This window comes from Erpetoichthys calabaricus, chromosome 3, assembly GCF_900747795.2.
Source record: "Erpetoichthys calabaricus chromosome 3, fErpCal1.3, whole genome shotgun sequence".
NCBI lineage: Eukaryota > Metazoa > Chordata > Cladistia > Polypteriformes > Polypteridae > Erpetoichthys > Erpetoichthys calabaricus.
In genome coordinates, this window is record NC_041396.2 from 214,351,231 (window position 1) to 214,379,089 (window position 27,859).

Sequence of the window (27,859 nt, forward strand, 5' to 3'; positions counted from 1 at the left end):
CTGTGCCCTGATTTGTAAACAGCCTGTGCTGTTCTAGCACCATCAGTTCACATTCAGAATTGGGGGGTGCGGGTGGGTTACGTGACTAATGAGTCCATGCTTATACAATATACAGTATGTAACGTTACATTTAAGAAAGAGGATACAATGGACTTCACATTTACATTGCATGAATGCCATTTCCTTTATGTTACATCTACAGTATACAAGTGGAACATTCTATGTTGCCTTTTCAAGCCTATATCTCACATTATTCCTCATATATTTCCTATAATTCTCAGGTCGTTGATGCTATTTTAATACAAGCTACCATATATACAAATTAGCCTACATGTGTTCTTCATACAACATACGCATTTCACTGCAAAGTTCTTATTAAAACAAAAAAAACAAGTAAATTATATCTCTTTAGCTTATAATTTTTAATGCTTTACTAAAGTAAATAATGTATATGCAGAAAACCACAAAGCTTTTTCTTTTTTTTAATAGAACGCTTGATTTGTAAAACACAGATGTATTATTTCTAAAGGTTTAGCATATATAATAATATAAAAAAGAAATGAACATATTTTTGTACCTTTGGTACTCTACGTGTTCTCGGAGACATGACGGCAAATACAGATCACAGTGCAGAATTCAGCTGAGAGGCACCTTATGTTGTCCCCTGTCGGGACAGGCTGATATTTAACATCTGAAATGGTAAAAACAGCTGGCAAGAAACATTGTACTTTGTAAGCCAGAGGTACTTAATATCTTATTTCTTATATAAATGGCTACACTAAGATACATTTATAATTTTAATGAATTAGCATTTTCCATAATTTAATCTTTAAGAGGTCTGAACAACTCAAATGGAAATAAACTCAGTACGGTGCGGATGGTGCTGTAGATTGTGCCTTTGCCTAAAAGGTCTAGGAACCTGGCCTTGTGATTGTCTGTTGGCGTGAAGTTTCAGTGGTCTCCCTTAACCTACTGTAAGTGTGTTTTGTACAATATCCCAAAGGTGTGCATTACCAGGTTGACTTGCGACTGTAAACTGGCCCAAGGTGAAGGATTGTGGGTGTGTGATTGTGCCCTGCAGTGGACTATTGTTTCAGCTAAGTATGCCTCCTGCCCTACCCCAGCACAGGATCCAAAGCGGTGCAGTCCTGTAACAGATGAAACAGGATCAGAAACTGAATGGGTGGAAAAGACTTCTTAGCAAAATTTGACAGTCTGTTTGGATGAGTGAGGCTGCTAATCTGGTTTTGGGCCTTTAAAGGAGGAAGGATGCATGAAATGCTAATAGAACAGAAAAGAAGAGAAGATGGATTGTTGGGATTTTTGTGTTGACTGATAATATAGATTTTCTTCCTTTATCACTCTTTCCTATAAGAGAATGTGCTGAAGGTTTCCATGTCTGACTTCAGTCACCAGGCTATATTACTGACAAGCTGATTTATGATACATATGTCTAATGCACTTAACTCATGATATCCTCCATGATGTGTTGTGCCGTGTGTGATCAATTCAGGGAATCATGGTGCAGCACCAAAGTTTGGGTGCCCTCCTCCACAAGACAGGAAGATAAATTCCCTTATAGCATATCCTACAACTAAAAAATGTGGCAAATTGTCAACAAAGCCAATCGTCAGTATTGCTAATCTAATGTTTCTATCAATTAAAATACCTAACTGAAATACAACACTTTAAAATGTAAACGCCAGAAAATGAGATGCTGTTTTATGCATACATGCTTTATGATCAGCAGAAGTAGCAGCACATACAGTATGTGATTCTGCTGAACTTATACTGGTGAGTAGGTTTCAAGTTATCTTCTTACAAAATATGCATAGCATCATACTTAATAAATAAAAAAGATATTTTTAAATGAACAGGTTCCATTAAAATGTATTGCATCATTTCAGAGCGCATATATTTAAAATGCAATTCAATGCACATAGGAAAAATGGTTTAGTTTCACATTCACTGCAGCACACTCCCTGATACTGTAATCATTATAAGTTCCTTTTCATTCCACCGTCAAAAACTTCAAGATGGCCACATAAGATTACTAATGAAGACAAGAACCAATTAGTTCTAATATGTCCTGTATTTTCTAACAGATGAAGTATCTAACTGGAACATCAGAAGGTGTCAAAGACAATTCTAACATGCATTCCAGTTTGACACATACTGTAAGGTTCTTGCACAGACCCATCACTTGACTTGAACTGAAGAAGATGCTTAGGTATAGCAAGTGTTTACTGAATTATCTGACAAAAGTTATTCATTTGTGCAATGCGGTGAAAGATCAGTTGTTCTGCAGTGTACCCCCTCATATACAGTATAAAGATATAGCTAAAATCCTTGATATCTGACTACAGAGTAGTCTGTGGTTCAGGAACTGATATATGTGGAGATCCTTGTGAGGTCCTATGGTCCTTCTCACCCATTTAGGTCTGCTTATTTAGACTTCATGTTTCTCAAGTTTCTGAGTTCCGGCTATGGATTTTCAATCTGATTGCATTATGGGTTTCAGTTTTATACAACATTCTGTACCCATTAGCTCTACACAAGAATTTCACTTCATTCTGGGCTACTTCCCATCCCCAGAAGACTGTGCTGAAATTCCAGCCCACTCACTCACTATCTGTGGGTAGTTTGTATATCTCCTTGTGGGCTCCCAAGTTTACAAGACATCCCAAAGAAGTGTGTGTTAAACTAACTAGTGACTGTAATTGTCGAGTGGGGTACATGTGTGAGTTTGCCCTGTGATGGCCTGGCACCCCATCTAGAGCTGGTTCTTACCTTGTGCCTGGTGCTGTAGGTAAGTCTGCAGTGGGTTAGGAGGATGAGAAAATGGACAGATAGAGTAATGTATTCTGCCTCTTTGAAATGCATGATATGCCCTGTATCTAAACAATTTGAAAACAAGGTGGTGACCTCCAGTTTCAGATCTTGTAGATGTGCCCAGATTTTCATTATTGTTCACACTTGAGTAATGCAAATTGCCAGCAGTTTAGAAAAATTTGAATGAAAATGTTTGATAAACTGCTGGAAACAACCCTTCGCAAAACTGATTGCACTTCCTTTGTAAGACATTGTTAATTCGAAAACCATGCACTGAGTAGACAAATACAAGAGCAAGAACTTGTCCAGTGCAGTCCAGTATATAATTAAAAAATAGCTTCTGATTGCACCTGTACTTTCTGCAGTCACAAACTAGATAATGAAGGACAACTTCTCAAGGGTCATTTTTGTATAGCTTTCTCCCATCTTGTACACTCCCATGATCTGATGACGTTTTGTACGTTTTGGCGATTACTTCAAACTCTCATTGCCCAGCAGTAGTCGCTTACTTATTCAGACAAGTGGACTCCACTTCACTAATTTTGTTCTTTGTGTTTTGATGTGACAAAGAGTGTAGATAGTCCTGTGATGGACTGACATCCCATCTACGGTTAGTTCATGCTTTGCACAAGTGCTGTTGGGAGAGGCTGTAATGGAGAATGTGATGTCATTTTCTACCTCACTTAATACAGACCAGGGTCACAAGCAGTGTTGGAACCTATCTCAGCTAGCATAGGGCACATGGCAGAAACAACCCTTGACATGGTGCCAGTCAATCGTAGGACAAACACACATATACCACACTCACGTTCAGGCCAATTTAGTGTCACCAGTTTACCTAATCTGCATGTCTTTGGACAGTGGGAGGAAACCAACACAGACGCAGGAAGAACTTGCAAACTCCATCCAGGGAGGACACAGGACACGAATCTTGGTCTCCTTACTGCGAGGCAGCAGCACTACTACTGTGCCACCATGCCACCCTAATGGAGAATGTCATTTCTGAAAATAAAATGTCTGAATGAAAGAGTGGTAGTAATGTAATTATTAGTTATAGCACTTTCGAAAGCTCTGTAACTAAAACTTCGTATTAAAAGTGTAAGATGTCACTGAAACAAGCAAATTAGTTATATTTTTAAAGAGCCAAACATGAAGAATCTAAAGGCAATGTACATTTAACTAAAAATAATCTGTTGGAAAAAATATACAGTGCCGTGAAAAAGTATTTGCCCCTTTTTAATTTCATCTGTTATTGCTAATTAAATGTTTCTTGGTCTTCAACCGAAATCTAATAGTAGACGAAGCACCCCTGTGTGAATAAATAACAGTTTTCTTTCACTGAAATCATGTGTTGATTTGAATACAGGAATCCAATAACAACTGGCATTGAGTGAAAAAGTAACGACCTCCTTAGAGTTAATAACTTATTGTTCCACCTAACGCTGCAATGACCATGACCAAACACTTCCTACAATTACATTTTCAGTCTCACGTGACTTTGAGGAAACTTGAGCCCAATTTTCAATGCAGACCTGCTTTAATTCAGAGCCTTTAGTATGTTTTTGAGCACTAATTTCTCATTTCATTTCCTGCCAACATCTCTATACTTGGTTTAGGGTTGGACGGTTTAAGACGTAAATTATTGCTTTTTTTCAGGCACAGTGGAGTTATTTCTACAGTAAGTTCTGGATCATTGTCTTACTACTTAACTACACTTCAAGTTTTAGGCATTCTCCTTAAAAAGTTTCTGATACAGAGCAGATTTTGTGTTTTTTTTATTACAGCAAAGGTTCAAAGGCAGCAGAGTCTCCCCACACCATTATGTTTCCACCACATGGTTTTTGTAGCTGTGATGTTATCACATCAGAATGCTGAGTTTGCTTTACAATACAGATAATGGGACCAGTCCAAATAGTTCCACTTTTGTCTCATTTGTCCATAGAATACTAATTAAAAATGGCTGCAGATCATCCTGATACTTCCTGGAAAATTGGATATAAACATTTATGTTCTTCTTGGTTAGCAACTGTTTCCACTTTACTACTTTCAAACAAAGCCCATTTTTTATCCAGTGTATTTATTATTGTGGAGAGATGAACGCTGACATTTACAGAGACAAGAGAAGCCTGCAGTTCTTTGGGTGTTTTTAAGGACCCATTGTGACTTCCTCAATGATTTTACATTGTAACTCTTCAAGTAAATTTAGGTAAGCTGGTCAACCCTGGGAAGACTCACTACGCTACACTTTTCCAGTCAGAGAGTGTGGCTCTCACTGTGGTTTAGTGATGTCCCTGAGCCTTTGAAATAGCTTTATAGACCTTTAGAGACTGAAAGATATCAAATACTAATTTCTGATCTCTTCTGGAATTTCCTTTGATTACTGTATAGCATTTTATGCTTGTTAGATTCATTCACATAAAATTAAAAAAGTATCTACTATCATCATCTTATTTGTCTGTCTGTCTGCATGAAACAACTCAGCTCACAGTGGACTGATTTTCTTTTTTTAATTGTATACACTTACTCTTTAAGGACGTTTGTCAGGAAAGCTCACTTTATATAGAGATGTCCAGAATTGAGATTGCAGTATACAATTTTGAAATGTGAAAAAGAAAAATCCCATTTAAAAGGTGTTAAAGAAATTTTAACATCATCCATCTTAAAACAGAGAAACATTCGGTGTGACCTCAGTTACTGATTAATGTTCTCATGTGATTATTTTTAATTATTTTCACATCTTTCTTGGTACTTTCTTTATTTTCAATGTAAAGGTTTTTCTGTGTACAAAACCTTATTCTATTATCATTTTTTACTTTGCATTTCATTTGAAATAACAAAATATTATTTCATGTCTTGTTCTGCTTTTCTATGATGCCATTTTATTTTTCGTGGGTGCCTCCCTTTTGTCGATATTTTGTATTCAGTTTTCACAGAATCATTATGTTAGAATGACCAGAGGTGCAAACTTCCATGTGGAGAGTATAGCAGAAATCTTTCCATGTACATTTGTAGTAGTCCTAAACATCTATTGATTCATCCTTTTGACAATTCAGTTTGGTGCTTTGATTTTTCAATCTCCCGGTATTGAATTTTAGATTGCATTTTCAATAATGTTTTTATCTCTTCACTCATTATCCTACTGTTCTTGTGGCTCTGCCATATTTTTAATCATTTGGCAGACCAATTAATATACTGTTTCAAATTTACCTTGAGAGAGGTTATTTCAACTTCGCCCCTTGCTTGCTTCACTCACCAAACCCCCGTCTCTGCCGCTCGAGTTGTGAAGAGGGGGGCTGAACGCACCCCAAGGAGATCTGGTCACTCCTCCGAAACCCCCTCTTAGACGGTGATACAATGGGAAACATATACTTTTTTTTTTACCTCCTCTTTGCTCGATCAGCTGCTGGCTTGCTGATGCTACTGCCATACCGAGTGATCTGCATCTCGTGCGGCGCACTTCTGTCATGTCACCTATAGTCCATATATTCAATCTCTTTTCGATTTTACCTTTTCATGAATAACGCATTGAATTTTGATTCCGTGTTTGGAATTACATTGTGACAACGCAATGTGTAACTGCCCGTGAGTGAATATCGTTTCTTTCTCTCTACAAGAAATGTGTCTGACAATAGCATTCACACAAATGAGAAATGATTTCTCTCACGGGATTTCACTTTCACCAGACAACAAATCTTTTAATTCTCGTGGATACACCTCTTCATTGGGAAGAAACACTACTTTTTTTTTCCCTGATGGCAACACAAATTATACGATCTACAAGTCTCTGACTTAAAGTTTAAATCTGAACAATATATTCAATCTCTTTTCGCTGTTCCATTATTTCACTGAGTAATAATTTCCGTTTGTTTGTGCTAATGCGATCTTTACTATCCTTTTTTTGAGACATTCAAATTTTTGTACTTCCATTATCTCTAACATGCTCTGCATGTGTACCACACCAACATTTTTGAATTCTTTACGACGTTCTACTTTGTCATCTATTCTTTGTTTTATTTCCGGCCCCGGGCATGTTTAAATCTTTTGGCACAAAGACTCGTCTCGCTAGACCTGAAAGTGTCTCTCTGAGAAAATGATGTCTCGTCTCCTTCCAACCTTCCAAGATTTTTTTTTATAATAGACAGACAATACAACATATTTTTTATATAGTGCTCTTCACTGAGTGCAGGCACAGAGCACTGTGAACTATTCTCAGTCAAAATACAGATATAGATTATACTAATTACTAAATACAGAACTGGTACACATAAAAATGCAGATTTACACCTCTTTTACATGACCGGTGCCCACTCCTGATGATAAAACAGACTCTCAATACACGCTTTTGAAACAGCAGCAGAATCATGCACATGACCAGGAGCTCACAGTCAAGTCAGCAACTTGTGTGATCCTTTGCAACACCACCCAGCTTCTCCTGCTGCTTGAAGTTGTAGCAGGTAAGTGGAATTATATTTATAACCATTGTCAAACAAACAAGCCTAAGAACCATTTTGCAAGCTCTGTTCAGATAAGAAACGGTGGAAAGGATAGAGAGTTGACATCTAAAATGGATGAGAACACTCTGGAGAAGCACTGATGTCATTTCCAACCTGACCCTGGAAGCCCCGCCCCTTCTGTAAAGCAGCACGTCAACACCAGAAGCCAGGGATTCATTTCAGAACCATTTCCTGAACAGAACTGATCCTCCTGCCTTGAAACTCTTAAGCAAGGATGCAGAAACCTAGCTTTGGATGATTTTTGGAGCTCTGTTTCACTGTGAAAGAATTACACAAGATATCCATCATGGACCCAAACCATTTAAATTACCTATTTCTATATTTTACTACTTTATTTTAGGCAAAGAAAACAAAAATCACTTAGATTACTGTATTTAGAAAAGAATGGGCGAGAAAGGAAACCCCCTTAGCATGGATCTATGAGCCATTATGTATACATGTACTCAATATTTTTTCTACACTTAAAACAACCTTATGGTAACATGATCTTCTAATTATGTTTCAATATTTCACTGATGCTGTAATTTACTGGTGAAGCACCAAAATGGACTGGTATTTTTTACCTGCATGATACTGCAAAACACTATTGAAAACATGTATTTTATGTACTCTACTAATACACTTAATACCAATCAGCCATTACTGTTATATTTCGGTAAGCCTTATTGTTACAAAAATATTTAATAAAGGAAAATGTGATATATGCTTCTCTGAAGAAGTAAATAAATAGTATTTAAAAATGCTCGAACCTTCAAAAGTCTCAGCTAAGTCCCTGAATTGGTCCTCCTTTTTTAACTGGGAGCAGTTACTTTTTCACGCAGTGCCAGTAGGTGTCGTAAATATTTGCTTATTAGATTAATGAAACACGTTTTTAAAAAGTGTATTATTTGTTCACTTTTTATCTAACATTATATTTTGGTTGAAGATCTAAAAACATACAGCATTAAAGACTTGCAATAGATAAAATGCAATAAAGGAAAATACATTTTCAAGGATCTTAAAACCACACTAATCATAATAGTTTCTAGTCGATGGCTGTGCAGAGAGAGGTATGTCAAAAGGATTTTAGAAGTTCTGTGTTTTTTACTTTTATTTCCTTACATGCTAATACTTTTTAAAAAAATTTAACATAATAATAGAAACCATTACATTTACTATATTGTGTATTCATTTATCCAAACTGCATATGTTATATATAACATCAGAATCCATTCTGTGAAAATGCTTGAGTTGCATATCAACAATGGAGGAAAACTGCTACCGATTGCATTGCATCCCAGCTACACTAGTTTGAAACTGGAAGTTAAAACTGGAAACTAACTTTCCGGAGGTGAATATCTCTTGTACTTTCTAAGAGCTCAATGTAACCTTCACTTGGTTTTCTGTTGTCTCTCATAAACAATTCCTTTTTTTTTGCACAGCCTTCCCCACATGCAAGGTGCTAATAAAAAAAATCAACAGATTTTCTCTTGGTGTACAAGTTGACACAGATAACCGATATAAGTGATATCTCCGTTATATATAATTTTTTTTAAATTTCAGAAATTAGACCAAGTTGACCTAACTCACACCCTAATTTCAGGCTTTCAAAATTCAACACAATTTACAAATATCAATTTTGGCCTGCTTAATGTGGTCATTTCCAGGTATTCTCAATAGTGGCAGAGTAAAAATGTGTAAAGACTTAACAACTTGTCTTCAATTTTAACTAAAGAAAATTTTTTGGGGATCTAATCATTGCATATATATATATATATATATATATATATATATATATATATATATATATATATATGCCATATAACCATTTTCTTTCATCAAATAAGAACCATCCATGCACAGTTTCAGTTCACTATAGCCAACACCAAAACATACGCCTGTGCTACATGCATATTAGCGCTTGCGTTTGCGTACAGCCGAGGACAGCAGTGCTGTTAAACTAGAATTTCTCCATTCATTTTTTGGTGATACAGCCTTCTCCCATGATTAAATGATGTGATTTTATGAAAGACTCACAGCATTTAGATATTGATTATTTACTTAAAATTTGGGCTGGCCTTAAAAATCCTGACACCCGTTTTCATCAAACAGATGAAATGCTTTTTTTTCACATTAAATGTTTTCAGAAACCAGTTTTTGAAAAAAAAAAAATTGCATCAGGAAAATAAAGTTGCCCATTTACAGTATATCTTACACATTGTTTTCAAGACAAATGTCATGTTTAAATCCCGAAGCCCATGTCTATGGTGATGAGAGGAGAGGTCTGCAGAGTTGAAGTAAACAGTTGAGCTCTGACAGCCCAATAAAGTGTATCAAATATTCTTTGGTACCTCCAGGCCTGTGTGAAGAGTCACCTGTTGTGAAAAAAAGAGAAGAAAAGTCATTTTCCATGAAAACAGTTGTGATTAAATCATCAGGATGGAAGCTGAAACATAATCTGTAATCTGAGCCAGTGATTCAGGCAAAAGATTTCACAAAACTATTGTGTTTCGTAACTGTCGAAATTCATGGCATTGGCACAGGAAGAAAGGTATTTAGTTTTATATATAATATCTTGTTTCCTCACTACATGCTCACCTCATCTGCAACCTTTATCTCCATGTGCAAAATTTTTCTGATGCATGCATAATTGGATTAGTGAGGTTGCAGTGGCAAAGCTCAATGGTATGGCGACTCCAAAACGTAGTTAGCCATGTCGCATTTCCAAAAGACACTCAGCTCACGCTTTATTTGTTTTTCTGAGGAATTTATGGGTATAAATAGAGTGCAAGGTGTTGCCAAAACCTTAGGGAGCAATAGTTATTGCTTTCCACACTCAAAAAACCTTTAGAAACCAAAACAAAACTCTTTTTTAGTAAGTTCAAGTGAATTTAGCATTTAGCAACAATTTCTGTTAATAAAATCACTAATAATTCTTCATTTCAGCCAAAACGTAGACAGAGTCAGGGATTACAGTTCCATCTTCATGTTGGCTTTGGTGTTGTGAGGCAAAGGATTACCCACAATAAAAACGGCACTAATTTAGGAGGACAGACATTAAATAAAGCATTTTAGTAGACTGTCATTTTTCTTATTCTATTTCATTTTGGATTTCTCATTTTTGAAGGACCACCTATGTAGTATGTTTAACAAATGTTACAAATTTGGGAATGTTTGATAATTTATTTACAACTCAAACAGCAGTAATGTCATTGTTCACACAGTCTTCCTGCTTACCTGAACATTCCGGTTAAGGCTTAATGCTGGTATAAACACTCCTTCAAGATTTTCAAATGCTACTGGCCCATGCTGCTGTTTGTTGATGAAGAATGTCAGTGTGTGCTTATTGAAGTCCAGGAGAATTCCTACTGTTGCCCCCTTAGAGATGCCACCCTCTGCCCTGGAAAAGAATTCATATACGCCTATTCAGTCCTTTTGACATACTTCATGAAATATTGTAGGTAGTCTTTATGACAATGCTAATTTATTATACTAAAAGAACATTCTGCAAATTTCATGTATTTTGGAGTCATTTCCTTTTTGTTTTATTTCTAGACAGTTACTCTCTTATCTGCTACTTATTATTTATGTTTGTCTTTATACGTTGGTTTTGTCATTTGGTGTGGACAGCAAAGAAAGAATGTCATTGTACAGAGAAACATGTTTCCTTACTGTGCACGTAACAGTAAACTTTGAACTTGAAAACGTGAACTCTTAGCTCTGTGGTAAGTGATGACCTTCATCTTCAAAATTCATCAGAAAAGGATAGGCATCATCTAAATTTAATACCACTAATTAAAATGACTACCGTCAATGACCTCTGATAGAAACGTAAGGACTTAAAGCAATGATTAAACTATGACTATTGTTATAAGGCTTACAGGATTTTCTGCTTTCATTGGATTTGCAGTGGTAACTACAGGATTTCACCAAAACACAATACTGGCTCATCCCAGACATTAGTATGTTTAGTTCATTTCGGCAATCTATTAGCTGTGGTGGGCACGGCAATACGCTGTATCAGTGTATGCTCCCATACTCCTCCTCCTCCTTCTACCTGTGGAATCTTATAAGGAACTTCTTTTAGAACAATGTAGATGAGAACAGGCCACTCAGCTCGCCAGTCCTATCCACTGAATTCTTCTAAAATAACATCAAGTCGAGTTTTGAAAGTTACTAAATTCCTAATGTCTACCACACTACTTGGTCACTTATTCCATGCATCTGTGGTTCTCTGTGTGAAGAAAAACTTTTTGTGTGAAATTTACCCTTAACAAGTTTCCAACTGTGTCCCCATGTTCTTGATGAACTCATTTTAAAATAACAGTCTTGATCCACTCTACTAATTCCCTTCATAATTTTAAACACTTCAGTCATGTCACCTCTTAATCTTCTTTTCCTTAAACTGTATAGGCTCAGCTCTTATAATCCATCTATCCATCCATTTTCCAACCCGCTGAATCCGAACACAGGGTCACGGGGTTCTGCTGGAGCCAATCCCAGCCAACACAGGGCACAAGGCAGGAAACAATCCTGGGCAGGGTGCCAACCCACCGCAGGCTCTTAAAATCTTTCTTCATAATTCAACCCCTGTAGCTCTGGAATCAGCTTGGTCGCTCTTCTCTGGACCTTTTCTAGTGCTGTTATGTCCTTTTTGTAGCCTGGAGACCATAACTGCCCCCAGTACTCCAGATGAGGCCTCACCAGTGCATTATAAAGGTTGAGCATAACTTCCTTGGACTTGCACTCCACACATCGTGCTATATAATCTAACATTCTGTTAGCCTTCTTAATGGCTTCTGAACACTGTCCACAATTTGATAGCGCAGAGTCCCCTATGACTCCTAAATCCTTCTCATAAGGCGTACTCTCGATTTTCAGGAATGTTCTAATGTCCTAAAAGTAACTTACATAACTTATTTGATAAAGAAGTGCTCATGTGATTGTTGTTTAGCAAACTCGATAGATTGATTTGTTGTTTAGCAAACTTCAGAAATATAACATATCTGGGCATCTGTCAGTGGTCAAGTTACAAGTATTATAAGGTGCCTTTAAATGTCCCTTCCATATACTGCACATAATACACAACACTTTTGAAGTTAGCAAATGCAAAAAATGGAAATTATGAGGATGTTATATGAATAAGAAATCTAGTATTTCTTTGCAAAATGTTGTCATAGCTTACTACAGTGATCAGAAATCATTTCCATGATTGGATAACATGTTAATCCTTTCCAATATTGAATGGGTCTTGGACCTTATCATGAAGATATGAGTTGCATAGTTCAGAACATGCTGCATTAGTGGTATTCTAACACAGTGAAGTTTTTAAATCAGAAGTGATGCTATAATTATTAATGGTTTATTTTAGCTCACGATATCCATCTTGCTTCTTTGCTGGTAACAGCCATATGTCAAACAATTAACTAATTACCATCTGTTGTGAAGGATGTTCCAGGAGGTTGGGAGCAGGTGCTGATTTACAGCGCGTTGCTACACCTACCACATGGCAAACCACCTGGACTGAGACCCAAGGGCAGTGGTGCAACGGGTGACACCTCACCACCACACTGAACAGTGTGAGTTTTTTTACAGTGGCTGGAGTGCCAATCCTGTTGCAGATGGTCTTAAAACCTGACGCAGGGGTTGCTGGTATTTTTCTGGACAGGAAGCTAGAATAATGGGTGGGTAGTGAAGGGCAATATGTTCTCCTAGTATTCTGGGTGGCAGAACATCTCTAGCTTCTCTCTGGTTTGGACTTTTGCAGGGCTGTATTAGCATTGTAGTTGCAGTGTGTTGTTCTGTAGGAGACCTCTACAGTCATTGGAAGGAGCTCTTGGTGGCTCCCTGCCTAAAGTGCTTCTGGGGTACACCTCTGATGTTCCCAAAATGCTCTGTTCTCCAGCTTTAAAAGAAGTCTTCCTTCTTTGGCTCAGGGAGATTGGATTTTGTGCAGTAGTAGAGATAAGGACACACCTGGACTAGATGAGCTGGAGTTAGTGGTCCCAATCTGTCAACAAGTGCCTGTTTTGTGCAACATGAATAAAAAAGTGATGTTTTGAACCTGAACATTGGTCTTGCCTTGTGAATTTCCCCTTGGGATTAATAAAGTATCTATCTATCTATCTATCTATCTATCTATCTATCTATCTATCTATCTATCTATCTATCTATCTATCTATCTATCTATCTATCTATCTATCTATCTATCTATCTATCTAGTCTGTTGTGTCTGCGGTCAGGGATGCAAGATGTGCCCCATACAATCACGTTGTACCACAGGAAATGCTAGTAGAGCTTGGCTCTTTGAGTGTTTAGTATTAAAACCCTTGTTGGCTGCAAGTATATTTGCACAACAGAATAAAAATCTACCGATGCAGAATTAATAATCCAACATCATGTTAAAAATAAATGGGTTGGGGGGGGGGTAATTTTAACACTGACACGTCAACGGGATGTTTAATATTTTTCAAAAGCAGAATCCCTGTCAAAAATGAAAGTATAAAACAAATGTAAATAAAACAAACATTTTTGGGGTTTAATTGAGAAAGCCACCCTTTTTACAGGGGTGGCGCAGTTGTTGCACTGCTGCCTTGCAGTAAGGAGACCTGGGTTTGCTTCCTAGGTCCTCCCTGTGTGGAGTCTGCATGTTCTCCCCGTGTCTGCGTGGGTTTCCTCCGGGTGCTCCAGTTTCCTCTCACAGTCCAAAGACATGCGGGTTAGGTGTATTGGCGATACTAAATTGTCCATGGTGTGTGGGTGTGTGTGTGCCTGTGCACTGTGGTGAGCTGGCGCCCTGCCCGGGGAATTGTTCCTGCTTTGTGCCCTGTGTTGACTGAGATTGGCTCCAGCAGACGCCCGTGACCCGGTGTTAGGATATAGCGGGGTTGGACAATATAGGACTCTTTTTACATTTAATTGCTAAAATGAAGCCAGCCCAGCCTCCTTATCTTTAAATTCAATAGAGAACAAAATGAATGCATCTTTAATGAACAGCATTGTTTAATTCCTTGAAAGAAGTAACTGTTGAACTTTTAATAAAAAATGTAGCTTTATAAGGATTATAAAACAATTTCAAATTTACCTTTTATATAATGTTCTAAACATAGTTGCAATGTTACACTTCAAATTTTACCTTATACAAAATCACGGAGGAACACTTTTAGTCTGCCTTTTTGCCCCCGTCACACCACTGAAATAGTTTTAACTTATGCTATGAATTCATCCATCCATTTTCAACCCTTCTCAATCCAATTCATGACAGAGGATATTTTACAGCAGCATTAGGTACAAGACAACAAACGGACACAGCTTGGGTGCTGCTATATAGATGAATTTTTAACATTTTGAGAATTGTTTGCAAATTGTCATTCAAGAATTATCTATTTATTTAAAGAAAGAAACAGCTTTCTTCAAGTCATTGTGAATTCCCCAAAGTTTTAACAATGCTATGTCACATATGGGCACATGAGGATCCACCACCAAACTCTGTTGATGCCTGCAATACCACTCCTGGATGAGAGGGGGCACCCATGCTAACTATGTTATCTCTTTCTTCCTCTGCACAGAAACCACCCAGTGTAGGCAATTGAGCCCCATCCAGAAACTTCGCCCCTTATACTCCCACACTGTAAGTCTTAACATCCTCATAATGAATGGCGTCAGACTAGAGGTGGAGATCCTGCAAAGCTGGATGTCCCCGCTCAACAGAGCCTCACCATTAGAGAAGCCAAATCTGCTATTTAGGCAATATTTACAACTATATTTTGTTCTTACACTAACAAGCACTTATTTTATTTCCTTTTATTGGACTTTAAAATTAAACAAGGTGGCCTGGTTGGTCCCCTAACATTTTCCGAGGACTCCTCTGGTCTTTTGTCCCTTTACAGCTATTACTGGTAAGAACCCTCTTGTTAAGTGCTGCTTTGGGAGCATGAAGCCCATCTTACATTAGACGAGTCTTCTAGCCATTTTCAGTCATAGCCTTCATTTACATAATCTTAGCCAGTCAGAGACAGTTTGCGACATGCTCCTGTGAAACCAATCGTCTAATGTGACATGTCTAACAACCAAAACCAATTAGTCTGGCTAAGATAAAATCAAACAGGTTTGATTTTCACATTAGTTGGAGGGCTGGGCTGTGTATGCATAAGAGCTGACAACCAAATGAACCAATGAATATTAATCCGGAAGTGCAATGCATAGAATGAGGCAACAAAGTAGGGAACATGCTTGCTTTGAGCCTCACAAACAGAAGAGACACTCATCTCTCTGATGTCTCATATTTTACGTACCATAACAAAATGGAAAAAAGAATTAAAAGACCGAGATTGCTGTTGAACTCACTACAGCTGTTAACCCTTTGTAAACTGCCTGAGAACACGCTATTGACTGTCACAAAAGGGCAATCAGGACTGCATGGGAAGATCAATGATCAGTCAGTAAATGTGACATGGGCTGCGATTTCTAGTTACGTAATTTGACATGGTGAGGCGACAAGATCAGCAACTACATTCAGCAAATCTGACATGCCCCTTGACAAAAAGCTGCATTAATTTGTGGTGGGGGGGTTGGGTGCATTCATCGATCTGCTTGAAACTGGTTTTGCAAGGTTGCTTTGTTACAACATTCAATTAGATAACCCCAAGGTAGGCCATAAACTGGCCAGCTAACCTGAGATGACAGAGAAATCTACCTGGATGGAATGGTCTGGTATTCAACCAGGAGTCTTGTGTAAAACAAGAACTGATATGAAGGATGGACTGGAGGACTGAGGTGTGGCTGATTGGGATTTATTGTTGAAACAGGAGGGCGACTCTATACCATGATGCTCCATTGTCCTTGGCGGCCTCTATCTCTCTCTCTCTCTCTCTTTCACCAATACTTCCCTTCCTTGGAGGACACCAAGCCATTGCTGACTCCAGGCAAAAGCCATGCTAAACCAAGGAGCATTCAGGCCCAGGCCAGATCAAAGACTAACTAAACAGTGAGCCACCTGGGAGTCTAAGCAAGATGAACCGATTATTACTCAAGTCAAGTTACTATTACTTTGCCAACAATCATTTGAACTCTGCTTATTATTTTTGGGCATACTATTTATAATAGGGTGGAGTGGTGGCTAGGGATCTGCACGTTTGAATCCTGTAAATGACAGAAGTGACTCTACTCCGATGGGCCCTTGAGCAAGGCCCTTAACCTGCAATTGCTTTGTCCTGGATATGACATTAACCTGCAAGTAGGTCCTCCAAGTTACAGACAGTCCAGCCACTGTAAAAAGTGTGGTGCTCAGGTATCATCCGCTGCACTCGGGTCCCAATCCAGGTGGTGTGGTGGGTGCAGCAATGTTCTATCAGCGCATGCTCCCAACCTCTATCTATAACACATAAATCAATGTGTAATTTAACTCCTGCCTATTCTTTTACTCTATTTAATTGCTTGGGATTATGGATATAAAAGAGAAGGGGTAAGTGCTGAAATACAGTACTTGACACTATGGTAAGTGTATGGGATTTAGGACATTTTGTTACGGTCTTCAATATAAAGAGAATAAAAAGTGAGAATAGGGTCACCCTAGGACCCTAACAGGACAAAAGAGGAGCCAGGGGGCACTCATGCACATAAGTTGAAAAAAAACCAAACCACACCATGCACAACACATATAAGACATGACATTTTTTGATAAGTCAAAAAAAGTGTTTTTTCATAACCAAGACTTTTTTTTTTGTTTTAAAGCATACATACCATGGAAAAATATGCTTACCTAGATCACTCTATGACATTCCTGTACAGCATATGACAGAATTTATTAAATTCTTGAAGTTAATAAATCTACATAAACTGAGCACTGTGTCAGCACCAATATTATCTGTGAATGGCATATGGTTGATTACCTTTTTCTTGTAACATAAAATACGTTGTACATTTTAGAAGTGAAATGAATGAAGATCTTAAACTCCAAAATGACAGCTGATGAAAAGAAAAACAAAAGAAATGAAGGAGGAAGGATATTTGTGATGCAAAAGCAAATTAATGTGAACAAAAATGGTAATTAAAACAAAGAGAATGAGGAATCAAAATGCTAAAAGTAATAATATAATAAATAGTCTGAAAACAGTGAGAAAACTAAAGGGGTTCTGTAAAAATTGACAGTTTACTAATGAATGGAGTAAACTGACACTTAAGGGGAGTTTGTTGCCTTCATTAAACATAATGTGGTACTTAATGAGTCCTGATAGAATTTTTATAGATAACAATTTGAAAATCAAAATACAAAAAACATTTTAAAATTTCTTCAGTGCTGTAGTGGTCATTAAGCAGCAAATCAGTTTCCCATCATAAGAAGCTGCATTGTAAGGTTAACATTTGCAAAACTGAATTTATATATAAGACATATCTTACTTTTAACAGGCTAAACAGGAAGAAATATAAAATATGAATAACTGAGGAGCCTCGACTGGGTCTTCTAGATTATAATATTTGGATAATTGTAAATTGATTATGCAACAAAATCTATCAAATTTAATTGAAGTGATTATTATTTTTATGTATTACATCATCAGATTTCTGTCAATTCTGTCTTCCACACAATATGCTGAACTCATTCTTGTTTTTCTCTGCATTGCTTATTAATGTTTCTCTTGTTGTTCATTTGTATGTGTTCAGTAAAAATAAATGAAGACACTGCTCCAGAGGTGTGGGATAACCAGCGACTCCAGATTAGTTGTACATGAGTAAGTGTTGTTGTGTGGATTGATTATGTCCAGCCAGGACAGGCACAAGCCGACATAACCCTAAACTGGAACGAGTGAGTATTAAAATGGGTGGCTGGATGATTAGGTGACCACTTAATAGACTTAGTCCCACCAAAATGTACAGTGATTCTTGAATATTACATGTAAGGGGATGCCTTCATATCAATTTATTCATTTCATATGTGAGATGGATTCTGTATTTTGTATAGTATGACTATGGCATTCTGTGGGAAAAATGAAGATGACTAAAATGTAGAAACTGAAATAAAAACAACTAAAGTTTATGAATATATTATAACTAAAGATGAGTAATGCATGAGGGACTAAACGCTAAATGAAAAAACAAAATGAGCACAAGTAAACCTTTAAAAGCTTATGACTTACCTATTTGTGTGAGAATTGTTATGCATGAACCAGCTGCGATTGTTGTCAACATACATGGCCCAGGCTTTGTCATCCTTTCCCAGCATCATGTCCTTTGTAACATTTATTCTTGCCACACCAAAAGCTGGATCGGGGTGGTTGTCATATCGATCAATAGTCAGCTCCCAGTAGTGAACTCCTTTGGAAAAAGCTGCAGTACCCAATATGACTCGATCATCATAGCTGTTGCAGGTCACGGTTTGGTTTTCATTAGAAAGAACAATATCCCGATGAGCTGAACTGGGATCAAAGGTAAACCATGCCACTGAAATACAGAAGCAATATGCTGTAAGTGTAAAGCCCTTTATAAGTTTTCCTACATCTGGTGATAAATGAATAAAATGTAATTTAACGTGTAATGATTTTACATATTACAATATGACCAGGAAGACCAAAATCAGTTTCTTGATTTGTTACATACCTAAATGCTTACTGCCTACTTTCAGCCAGGGTTCCTCCCCTTGGCCGGGGTTCAATGTCTTATTTCACGTTTTTTTTTTGTTAATTTGTGGGCCATTTATTTATGTTAACATAGCTTTTGTTGATTATATGCAGTATTTTTTGTTTTTGACTTTGCTGATAAGCTGCCTGTGTTATGTTCTATGTGTTTTGTGGGTGATCCCTAAAGACACGGGGCCATCTGCTAGTCACCGCCCTCCATTCCAAAAATCTAGAAGGTCTTCCACAGTTCGTAGCGGTTCATTTCAAATGTGCTGATGAGTTTCCTTGTGCCTTTATCTGTGCTTTTGTGAATTACTGGCTTTTCAACTTGTTTGCCCTGGATTTTTGTTTTTTACCTTTTGTTTTAGGCAAATCCATTTCATCTTTTGGGCTCTACTAAGCTTGCTTTTGTTTCAAAGTGTTTTTGTGGAAATAAACCTTTTAATTTTATAAAGTTAAGTGTATGCCTTTTGTTACTAGTTGTTTCGGTAATGGACATTTTTGGCGGTGCTTTTTTGAGACTAACATGATTTGAAGTCATTTCATTTTGACCACTGAAGGTTACTTGGAAGCCACATGGTGTTTTGCATCAGCCTCTCTGGTTTATTTAAAATGCCTACATCTTAATATTCATAGCTGCTGACTCTTTTGTAAACAGAAGCAGTGTGGAAGGTGTTGCGCTTGCAACAAATTATAGGTTACAACATAGATCATATCAAGCAAAGAAAAAGTCATATGTGAAACTGATCCAGAAACACTGCCTTCTTCTCTGGGTCAAAGTTCATTTAAAATGGACTGAGGCAAAGTGGAAAACTGTTCTGTGGTCAGACAAATCGGAATTTAAAATTCTTTTTGTAAAACGTGGATGCTCCGGACTAACAGCTTATTATCAGAGTTTAGTTCAAAAGCCTGCATCTCTGATGGTATGGGGTGCATTATTGCCTATAGAATTGGCAGCTTGCATATCTGGAAAGGCACCATCAATGCTGAAAGGTTTTAGAGCAACATATGACAGATGACATCTTTTTCAGGGCAGGCCTTGCATATTTCAGCAAGACAATGCTAAACCACATACTGCCTCTATTACAACAGCACGGCTTCACAGTAGAAGAGTTTCCAGATGCTGAATTGACCTGCCTACAGTCCAAAACTTTTCACCAGTTGAAAACATTTGGGGCATCATGAAATAAAAATATGACAAAGATGACCCGGGACTGATGAGCAGCTAGAATCATATATAAGGGAAGAATGGGAAAACATTCCTCTCCCAAAGTCCAGCAACTGGTCTCCCCACTTCCCAGATGTTTATTGACTGCAGTTAAAAGAAGAGGGGATGCTACACAGTGGTAAACATTATCCTGTCCCAACTTTTTTGAGACGTGTTGCTGCCATCAAATTCAAAATTACCTTATTTTTTTCTTAAAATGGTACATTTTCTCAGTTTAAAGAATAGATATGTTTTCTATGTTCTATTGTGAATAAAATATGAGTTTATGCATTCTGTTTTTGTTTATATTTTACATAGTGTCCCAAATTTTTTGGAATTGGGATTATACATTTACAAAATGTACACAAGACAACAATAAGAAGGGAAAACTAAATTATAAAAGATAACATAAACGGTGTTGAGGGACAGCTGTGATCCTAACACTGGTTGCTTCACATTCCACACCTGTGACACTACGTCTCCTACTGGCATTCCCACACACCTACACACACACTAGGGTCAATCCACCTAACCTGCATGTCTTTGTACAGTGGGAGGAAACCACAAAACCCGGAGGATACCCACACAGACACAAGGAGAACATGCAGACTCCACACTGGGAGGATCTGGGACACAAAACATGGTCTCCTTACTGCAAAGCAGCAGTGCTTCCACTGCACCACCATGCCACTCTAAAGGCAAAATAATTAAATATTTTCTTTTTGCGTAACGATGTGTCAGACACGTAGGTGTACAGAGCATTTCATGGGTTTGTGCTGGGCAAATACGGGTAAGGAACTAAGTGTGACATTACCAATAACTGTTGTTCTGTCTGTCTCCTTAGAACAGAGAAGGAGAAAAGCCTTGAGGACCAATCAGGTCTGTTCCTTTGCATCTGAAGCCACACCCCTTCCAGTCACGCCAATACAGTATATAACAAGAGTGTGTGAAGAGACGCTACTGGGGCTCCTTTACAGCAACAACAATACGACTACATAATTCCTCACTGGAACTGTGACAGCCAAGTCAGAACTTTTCTTTCTTTTTAATTTTTCTTGCTTTATAGAATAAAGTGTGTGTGTGTGTATGTATTTATTTATTCAAAGAGCTTCTTTAAAAAGCCAAAGGCAGGGAAAAAACAAAGTTCTATCTATCTATCTATCTATCTATCTATCTATCTATCTATCTATCAAAAGTCAGTTCCAAGCCTCTGAAGACTTTTTTCAAAGACAGAATTAAGCCGATTGTTTGTTTAGCACAATTAGACTTTCTTTTCTTTCTTTTTACATGACAATTAAACGGGGAATTCTGTGGGACCCCAACCTTTCTTTCTTTCTTTGCTTCATTTTACAGGTGATACTTTTTGCCTCTTTAAATTACCAGATGAATGTATATCATTATGTGCGGCATGTATGTCACGCGTTTTATGTGAAAAAATTGAAAACCATACACAATCAGCCTGACTAAGCTAGATTTGAGCAAGCCTGCCTGGATTGAGAGTTATTGAGGATACAGATATCCAGACAGTCAAAATATTTTCTTTTTGCAGAATTATGAGGAGGTTCCAAAAATCTCAAGAAACGTGAAATAAAATTTCCACATCCTTTCATGACTGGAATACTCCAGCCTAGGCTAGAGTCAAGTATAATTATAAGTCTTTGACATTTTTTTTTACTTATTTGACATTTTATGCAGTAATATTTAATAACCTTTATTTTGTAACAGTACTATTGAAATTGATTGAATTATATGGAACAGAATCACACTGTGGGTATCAAATTTTATAAGTCATGTATCTAAAAAACCCTTTAGGGAAAATGACATAGATAGATAACTTTTAAACTCTGACAATTCAATAAACACTAAATGATGTGTCCCATTAAAAAAAAGCCAATATAATATTAAATCCTACTACAAAAAGTATCTGGCAAATACATATACTGTATTAGTTACTAGGCTAATGTTATTTTTAGAAATATACAGTACAACCTCTTTAATATATAAATGAATCTGTTTTATATTCACACTTCATCTTGGCTCACAGTGCAACAATGACCACAAGCCAAGAGGTTAATAAAACTGAGGCAGTTAACTCTCTCAGAATTCAGAAGATAATCCAAATGTACCTCTTCTAAACACAGGAACGAATCAGTGTCCTCAGTCAAAATGTATCATTGGAAATAAAAGAGTTCAACCTCCATAGGAATTCAAAGCTGAAATTAAAGAACAGTAAAGCAAATGTCCTGCAGCACCGCTGGCTTCAAACTATAGATGATTATAAATCTAACAATGGTCGATGTTTGTTTGGAGTCTGCACACTTTCTCTATGCAGGGTTTTCTCCCACATACCTCCACATCTCAAAGACATGCTTATGAAGTTAACAGACACTTTAAATTGGCTCTGTGTCAGTGTGAATGGACACAAAACTGTGTCCTGTCATAGGTGCTGGAGAGACGTCATAGAGTTTCAAGTAAGCAAGTAAGAATTTCAATGTACTCTGTACACATGACAATAAATTTAACTTGAACTTGATTGCTGGCACCTACCTTGTCCACCGTGACCCAATAACTAGATTGTAAGTGGTAAATGAGTGAAGGGGATATATTATGTATTGTACTGTCTAGAGCTCTGCATACACCACTCCAATAGTACCGCTTCCCTGCATTTTTCTCCATCCTTATTCTTGTTAACTGCACTAATGAGCAGTGCGTATCAAAAACATAGAAAATATAAGATCTTTGCCAGGAATGGCTTCCACTCAAGAAGAAATGTGGACTTTGCATATACAGTGCATCCGGAAAGTATTCACAGCGCATCACTTTTTCCACGTTTTGTTATGTTACAGCCTTATTCCAAAATGGATTAAATTCATTTTTTTCCTCAGAATTCTACACACAACACCCCATAATGACAACGTGAAAAAAGTCTACTTGAGGTTTTTGCAAATTTATTAAAAATAAAAAAACTGAGAAATCACATGTACATAAGTATTCACAGCCTTTGCTCAATACTTTGTCAATGCACCTTTGGCAGCAATTACAGCCTCAAGTCTTGTTGAATATGATGCCACAAGCTTGGCACACCTATCCTTGGCCAGTTTTGCCCATTCCTCTTTGCAGCACCTCTCAAGCTCCATCAGGTTGGATGGGAAGCGTCGGTGCACAGCCATTTTAAGATCTCTCCAGAGATGTTCAATCGGATTCAAGTCTGGGCTGTGGCTGGGCCACTCAAGGACATTCACAGAGTTGTCCTGAAGCCATCCCTTTGATATCTTGGCATTGTACTTAGGGTTGTTGTCCTGCTGAGAGATGAACCGTCACCCCAGTCTGAGGTCAAGAAAGCTCTGGAGCAGGTTTTCATCAGGATGTCTCTGTACATTGCTGCAGTCATCTTTCCCTTTATTCTGACTAGTCTCCCAGTTCCTGCCGCTGAAAAACATCCCCACAGCATGATGCTGCCACCACCATGCTTCACTGTAGGGATGGTATTGGCCTGGTGATGAGCAGTGCCTGGTTTCCTCCAAACATGATGCCTGGCATTCACACCAAAGAGTTCAATCTTTGTCTCATTAGACCAGAGAATTTTCTTTCTCATGGTCTGAGAGTCCTTCAGGTGCCTTTTGCAAACTCCAGGCGGGCTGCCATGTGCCTTTTACTAAGGTGTGGCTTCCGTCTGGCCACTCTACCATACAGGCCTGATTGGTGGATTGCTGCAGAGATGGTTGTCCTTCTGGAAGGTTCTCCTCTCTCCACAGAGGACCTCTGGAGCTCTGACAGAGTGGCCATCGGGTTCTTGGTCACCTCCCTGACTAAGGCCCTTCTCCCCTGATCGCTCAGTTTAGATGCCCGGCCAGCTCTAGGAAGAGTCGTGGTAGTTTCGAACTTCTTCCACTTACAGATGATGGAGGCCACTGTGCTCATTGGGACCTTCAAAGCAGCAGAAATTTTTCTGTAACCTTTCCCAGATTTGTTCCTCGAGACAATCCTGTCTCAGAGGTCTACAGACAATTCCTTTGACTTCATGCTTGGTTTGTGCTCTGACATGAACTGTCAACTGTGGGACCTTATATAGACAGGTGTGTGCCTTTCCAAATCATGTCCAACCAACTGAATTTACCACAGGTGGACTCCAATGAAGCTGCAGAAACATCTCAAGGATGATCAGGGGAAACAGGAGGCACCTGAGCTCAATTTCGAGCTTCATGGCAAAGGCTTTGAATACTTATGTACATGTGCTTTCTCAGTATTTTTATTTTCAATAAATTTGCAAAAATCTCAAGTAAATTTTTTTTATGTTGACAATATGGGGTGTTGTGTGTAGAATAAAGTAGAGGAAAAAAATGAATTTAATCCATTTTGGAATAAGGCTGTAACATAACAAAATGTGGAAAAAGTGATGCGCTGTGAATACTTTCCGGATGCACTGTAAATTCTTGATGCATACTCCATCATTATTTTTTGAGTGGTGGAACGTTAGTGACTCACTGTCTCTATTTTGAGTAAGTTTCCGTCTTGTTAGGTTCTACCTCAGGTTATGGGAGATGTGCACCACCTCAGAGGAAGCCTAAGGCTTTGAGATTTTTACTTGCTGCTTATTTGTCCAGTGATGTAATAATTAATTATAATGGATCACTGCATGTGAGGCAACTATTGCGATTGTTGTTTCCTTACTCCTTAAATGTTAAAAAAATATAAAACAACCAACGTTCCCTCTAAGCTGCGCTAGCGTGCGCTGGCGCACCAACTGTTTAACCTTGGCGCACAACTTTTAATCCTAGCGCACGTGGCGGCCGATTTGTTAATTTTCGTAAAATCACGTGCCGGCGGACTGCGGCCTGGCGGGAATCCTGTTGCCTGCGTGACTCGGGAGTCTCGGGCTACATGATTCAATCGGCATAATAACGAAGTAAACTTTGGCCTTGGCTGGTGTAATATGGCATGTGACCGGTGACCGCGTGATTGGTGCACTTTCCCACCATTCAGCTGGTCTATATTTCAATTAAAGTCCATGATGTTGTCTACTGAAAGGTCGGAAGTTCCGGTCCGGTCCAGTTCGCATTCATAACGTTCGTTAAATTACTGTTTTCGCAAATTCGCAGTAAAAAATAAAAATTTGAACTTTACAATTTCTTTTCATTATTTATGAAAATGTCGAAGCGCAAAGCTCAAGATGAACTGCTATGTAATGCGACAAAGAGAAGCCGCAATAACTTCAAGAAGGAATGGTTAACAGATTATTCGGTTGAAACCATCCTGCCAAATGGGTCCGGACATAAGAATGTGAAACTCGGAGAAATTTTTAAATATCGTGAAACGGAAGACGTTGTTTGTACGTTTTGTCTTAAAGCAGGAGTTGACGGAGAATGGAGTTCAGGAAAGAAATGGGGTGAATGGAAAATTGATTACTTGAAGCGTCACGTAAGTCACAAAATTCATCTGGATGCTGTCACGAAACTTCGAAATCAGAATCGTGGATTCATACAAAATTTTTTAAAAGAAACGCCTGAAGATAGGATTGTTAGACAAGAATTGAATGAACGTGACAGATCGAATCCCGAAGCGGTAAAGGTGTTGATTGACAATGTTTTACTTGCAGTTAAGTTGAATGCATCCATGCTGTCTGTGCAAGAAATTCATGACCATGTGGCAAAATACACAGAAATTCCTGAATGTTGGAGAAGCAAAAATTATGCTTTTGAATTCATTGAATGCATTAACAATGTTGTAAAAACAGAAGTTTTAAATGAAATTAGAGAATCTGATTTCCACACACTTATGGTGGATGAAAGTACAGATATTTCTGTTTCAAAAATGCTGATTATGTACATCAAATTTAGAAAAACTACTGATAAAATTCATAAAACTGTTTTTGCTGGAATTACCAAATTGACTGCTTGTAACAGTACAGCAATAGTTGAGGCAATAAGGAGATTTTATAATGAGAATAACTTGGACATAAATCGCATGGTCATGTTTACATCTGATGGTGCATCTGTGATGCTTGGAAAGCATAATGGTGTTGCTGCTATATTAAGACAATCAATTCCTCACTTGCTAGAGCAGCACTGTGTAGCTCACCGAGAAGACCTAGGAATTGATGATGCTTGGAAACAGTTACCATTAATGAGGGAAATTGAAACTCTCATAAGAACAGTATATACACTGTTCAGTAGATCAAGTGTAAAAAAAAATAAATTTCAGGAAATGGCCAGTGCTGCAGACTGTGATGCTGTTTCATTTAGACCTATAAATGAAGTTAGATGGCTCTCAAGACACTTTGCTGTACTTGCCTTGAATAGGAGTTATGACATTTTGTTAGAATATTGCAAAGAACAAGTAGAAGAGGACAATGATCCAGTTCACAAATATTGTATTGATAAATTAAGCAAACCTGAATATCGTGTGGCATTACATATCCTATGTGATGTACTTGGTGAACTGGCAGAACTGTGCAAAATTTTCCAGAGAAGTGCTTTAACCACTGTAGAGGCATATCAATTTGCCAAAGCTAAAATCAGGAAACTGAGGTCTCAGTATCTGAGGGAACACGTGCATTTCAGTGACACTGTAAAAGATTTAGTTGCTTCTTCCCCATCTCCAGTAAAAACAGATAACATTCTTAAATTTATTAAGCAAATTTGTGATCATTTGGACAGAAGATTTCCTGCTGATGAATTAAAAGACTGGTGCATATTTGATAAAGACCATTTCTGTAATCAAAGAAATCTGGATGATTTTGCTTTTGGTCATGAAAATCTTGCACAGCTGGCTAAGCGTTACTCTGTCTTGTTCAAGAAAGATGAGAAGATTTTTGCCAAGGATGTTTGTAAAGAATTTTCGGATTTCAAATGCATCGTTTCAGAGAAAATGAAAGCTGGATTAATGAATACATTTCAGGACATACTAGCATTCACCCAGCAGGAGCAGGAGCAATTCAAAGGACTAAATCTTTTGCTTGATGTTTGTGGAACTTTTCAAGCTTCCAGTGCTGATTGTGAAAGGGGGTTCAGCTTGATGAACGCCATTAAAGTTAAGACCAGGAATCGCTTGGACAGTGATCACCTGGAAAATCTTATGCGAATTAAACTGTACACAGCAGCTGGATATGATGTAAATATCAACAGTGTTTATAAGTTTTGGAAAAAAGAAAAGGGAAGAAGAGAAAGACTGTAAGACATGTACAGAAATAGACATTCATGATACATGTACAAGACTTCAAGTTTGATTTTAAGTTACCACACTGTTTCACTTGAAACTTACTGATTTGGGATTATGACTATCTATTGGTAATTTAATAAATTGGTATTAATATTTATAATGCTTAACTTTTGAATTTTCAAGTAATTTTACTTTGTAATTCTAAATAACATACTTTGTAAATGACATACTTCATCGCCACTAAAACGAAGGCCTACAGAAGCGTTGATAAAAAGCGCAATCAACCGATGTTGGTAAAATAACAAATCGAAGCCGGTAAGGAGAAAGTGGCTCACAAGTTTTGAAATTGATAAAATTTTGGCTCACAAAAAAAAAATTTGGCTCACAACACCCAAGTCCTTAGAGGGAACGTTGAAAACAACCTTGTCATTTTGAAGCAATGGGTTGAAAAATTTAGAATGTTAAATGTTTATTCTTTGCAGTAGAGGTTTAGTTCAATAAAATGCTCACTTTAGTTTTCTTTTCTGGCAACAGCCTCAACTTTCTCATCCCTG

The 27,859-nt window shown here is 37.8% G+C and overlaps 1 protein-coding gene across 1 annotated transcript in view; it reads right to left on the bottom strand.

The window, feature by feature from the left end:
- Nucleotides 1–9,147: 9,147 nt before the first annotated feature.
- LOC114647550 (E3 ubiquitin-protein ligase TRIM9) overlaps nucleotides 9,148–27,859 on the bottom strand; it is an 84,901-nt gene continuing 66,189 nt past the window's right edge. Inside the window, exons 8-10 of the mRNA XM_028796173.2 lie at nucleotides 18,461–18,764; nucleotides 10,563–10,725; nucleotides 9,148–9,700 (exon numbers count right to left, since the gene is read on the bottom strand). Coding sequence (XP_028652006.1) covers nucleotides 9,659–9,700; nucleotides 10,563–10,725; nucleotides 18,461–18,764 — 509 coding nt within the window. The 3' untranslated portion in view covers nucleotides 9,148–9,658. The remainder of the gene's footprint in view (nucleotides 9,701–10,562; nucleotides 10,726–18,460; nucleotides 18,765–27,859) is intronic.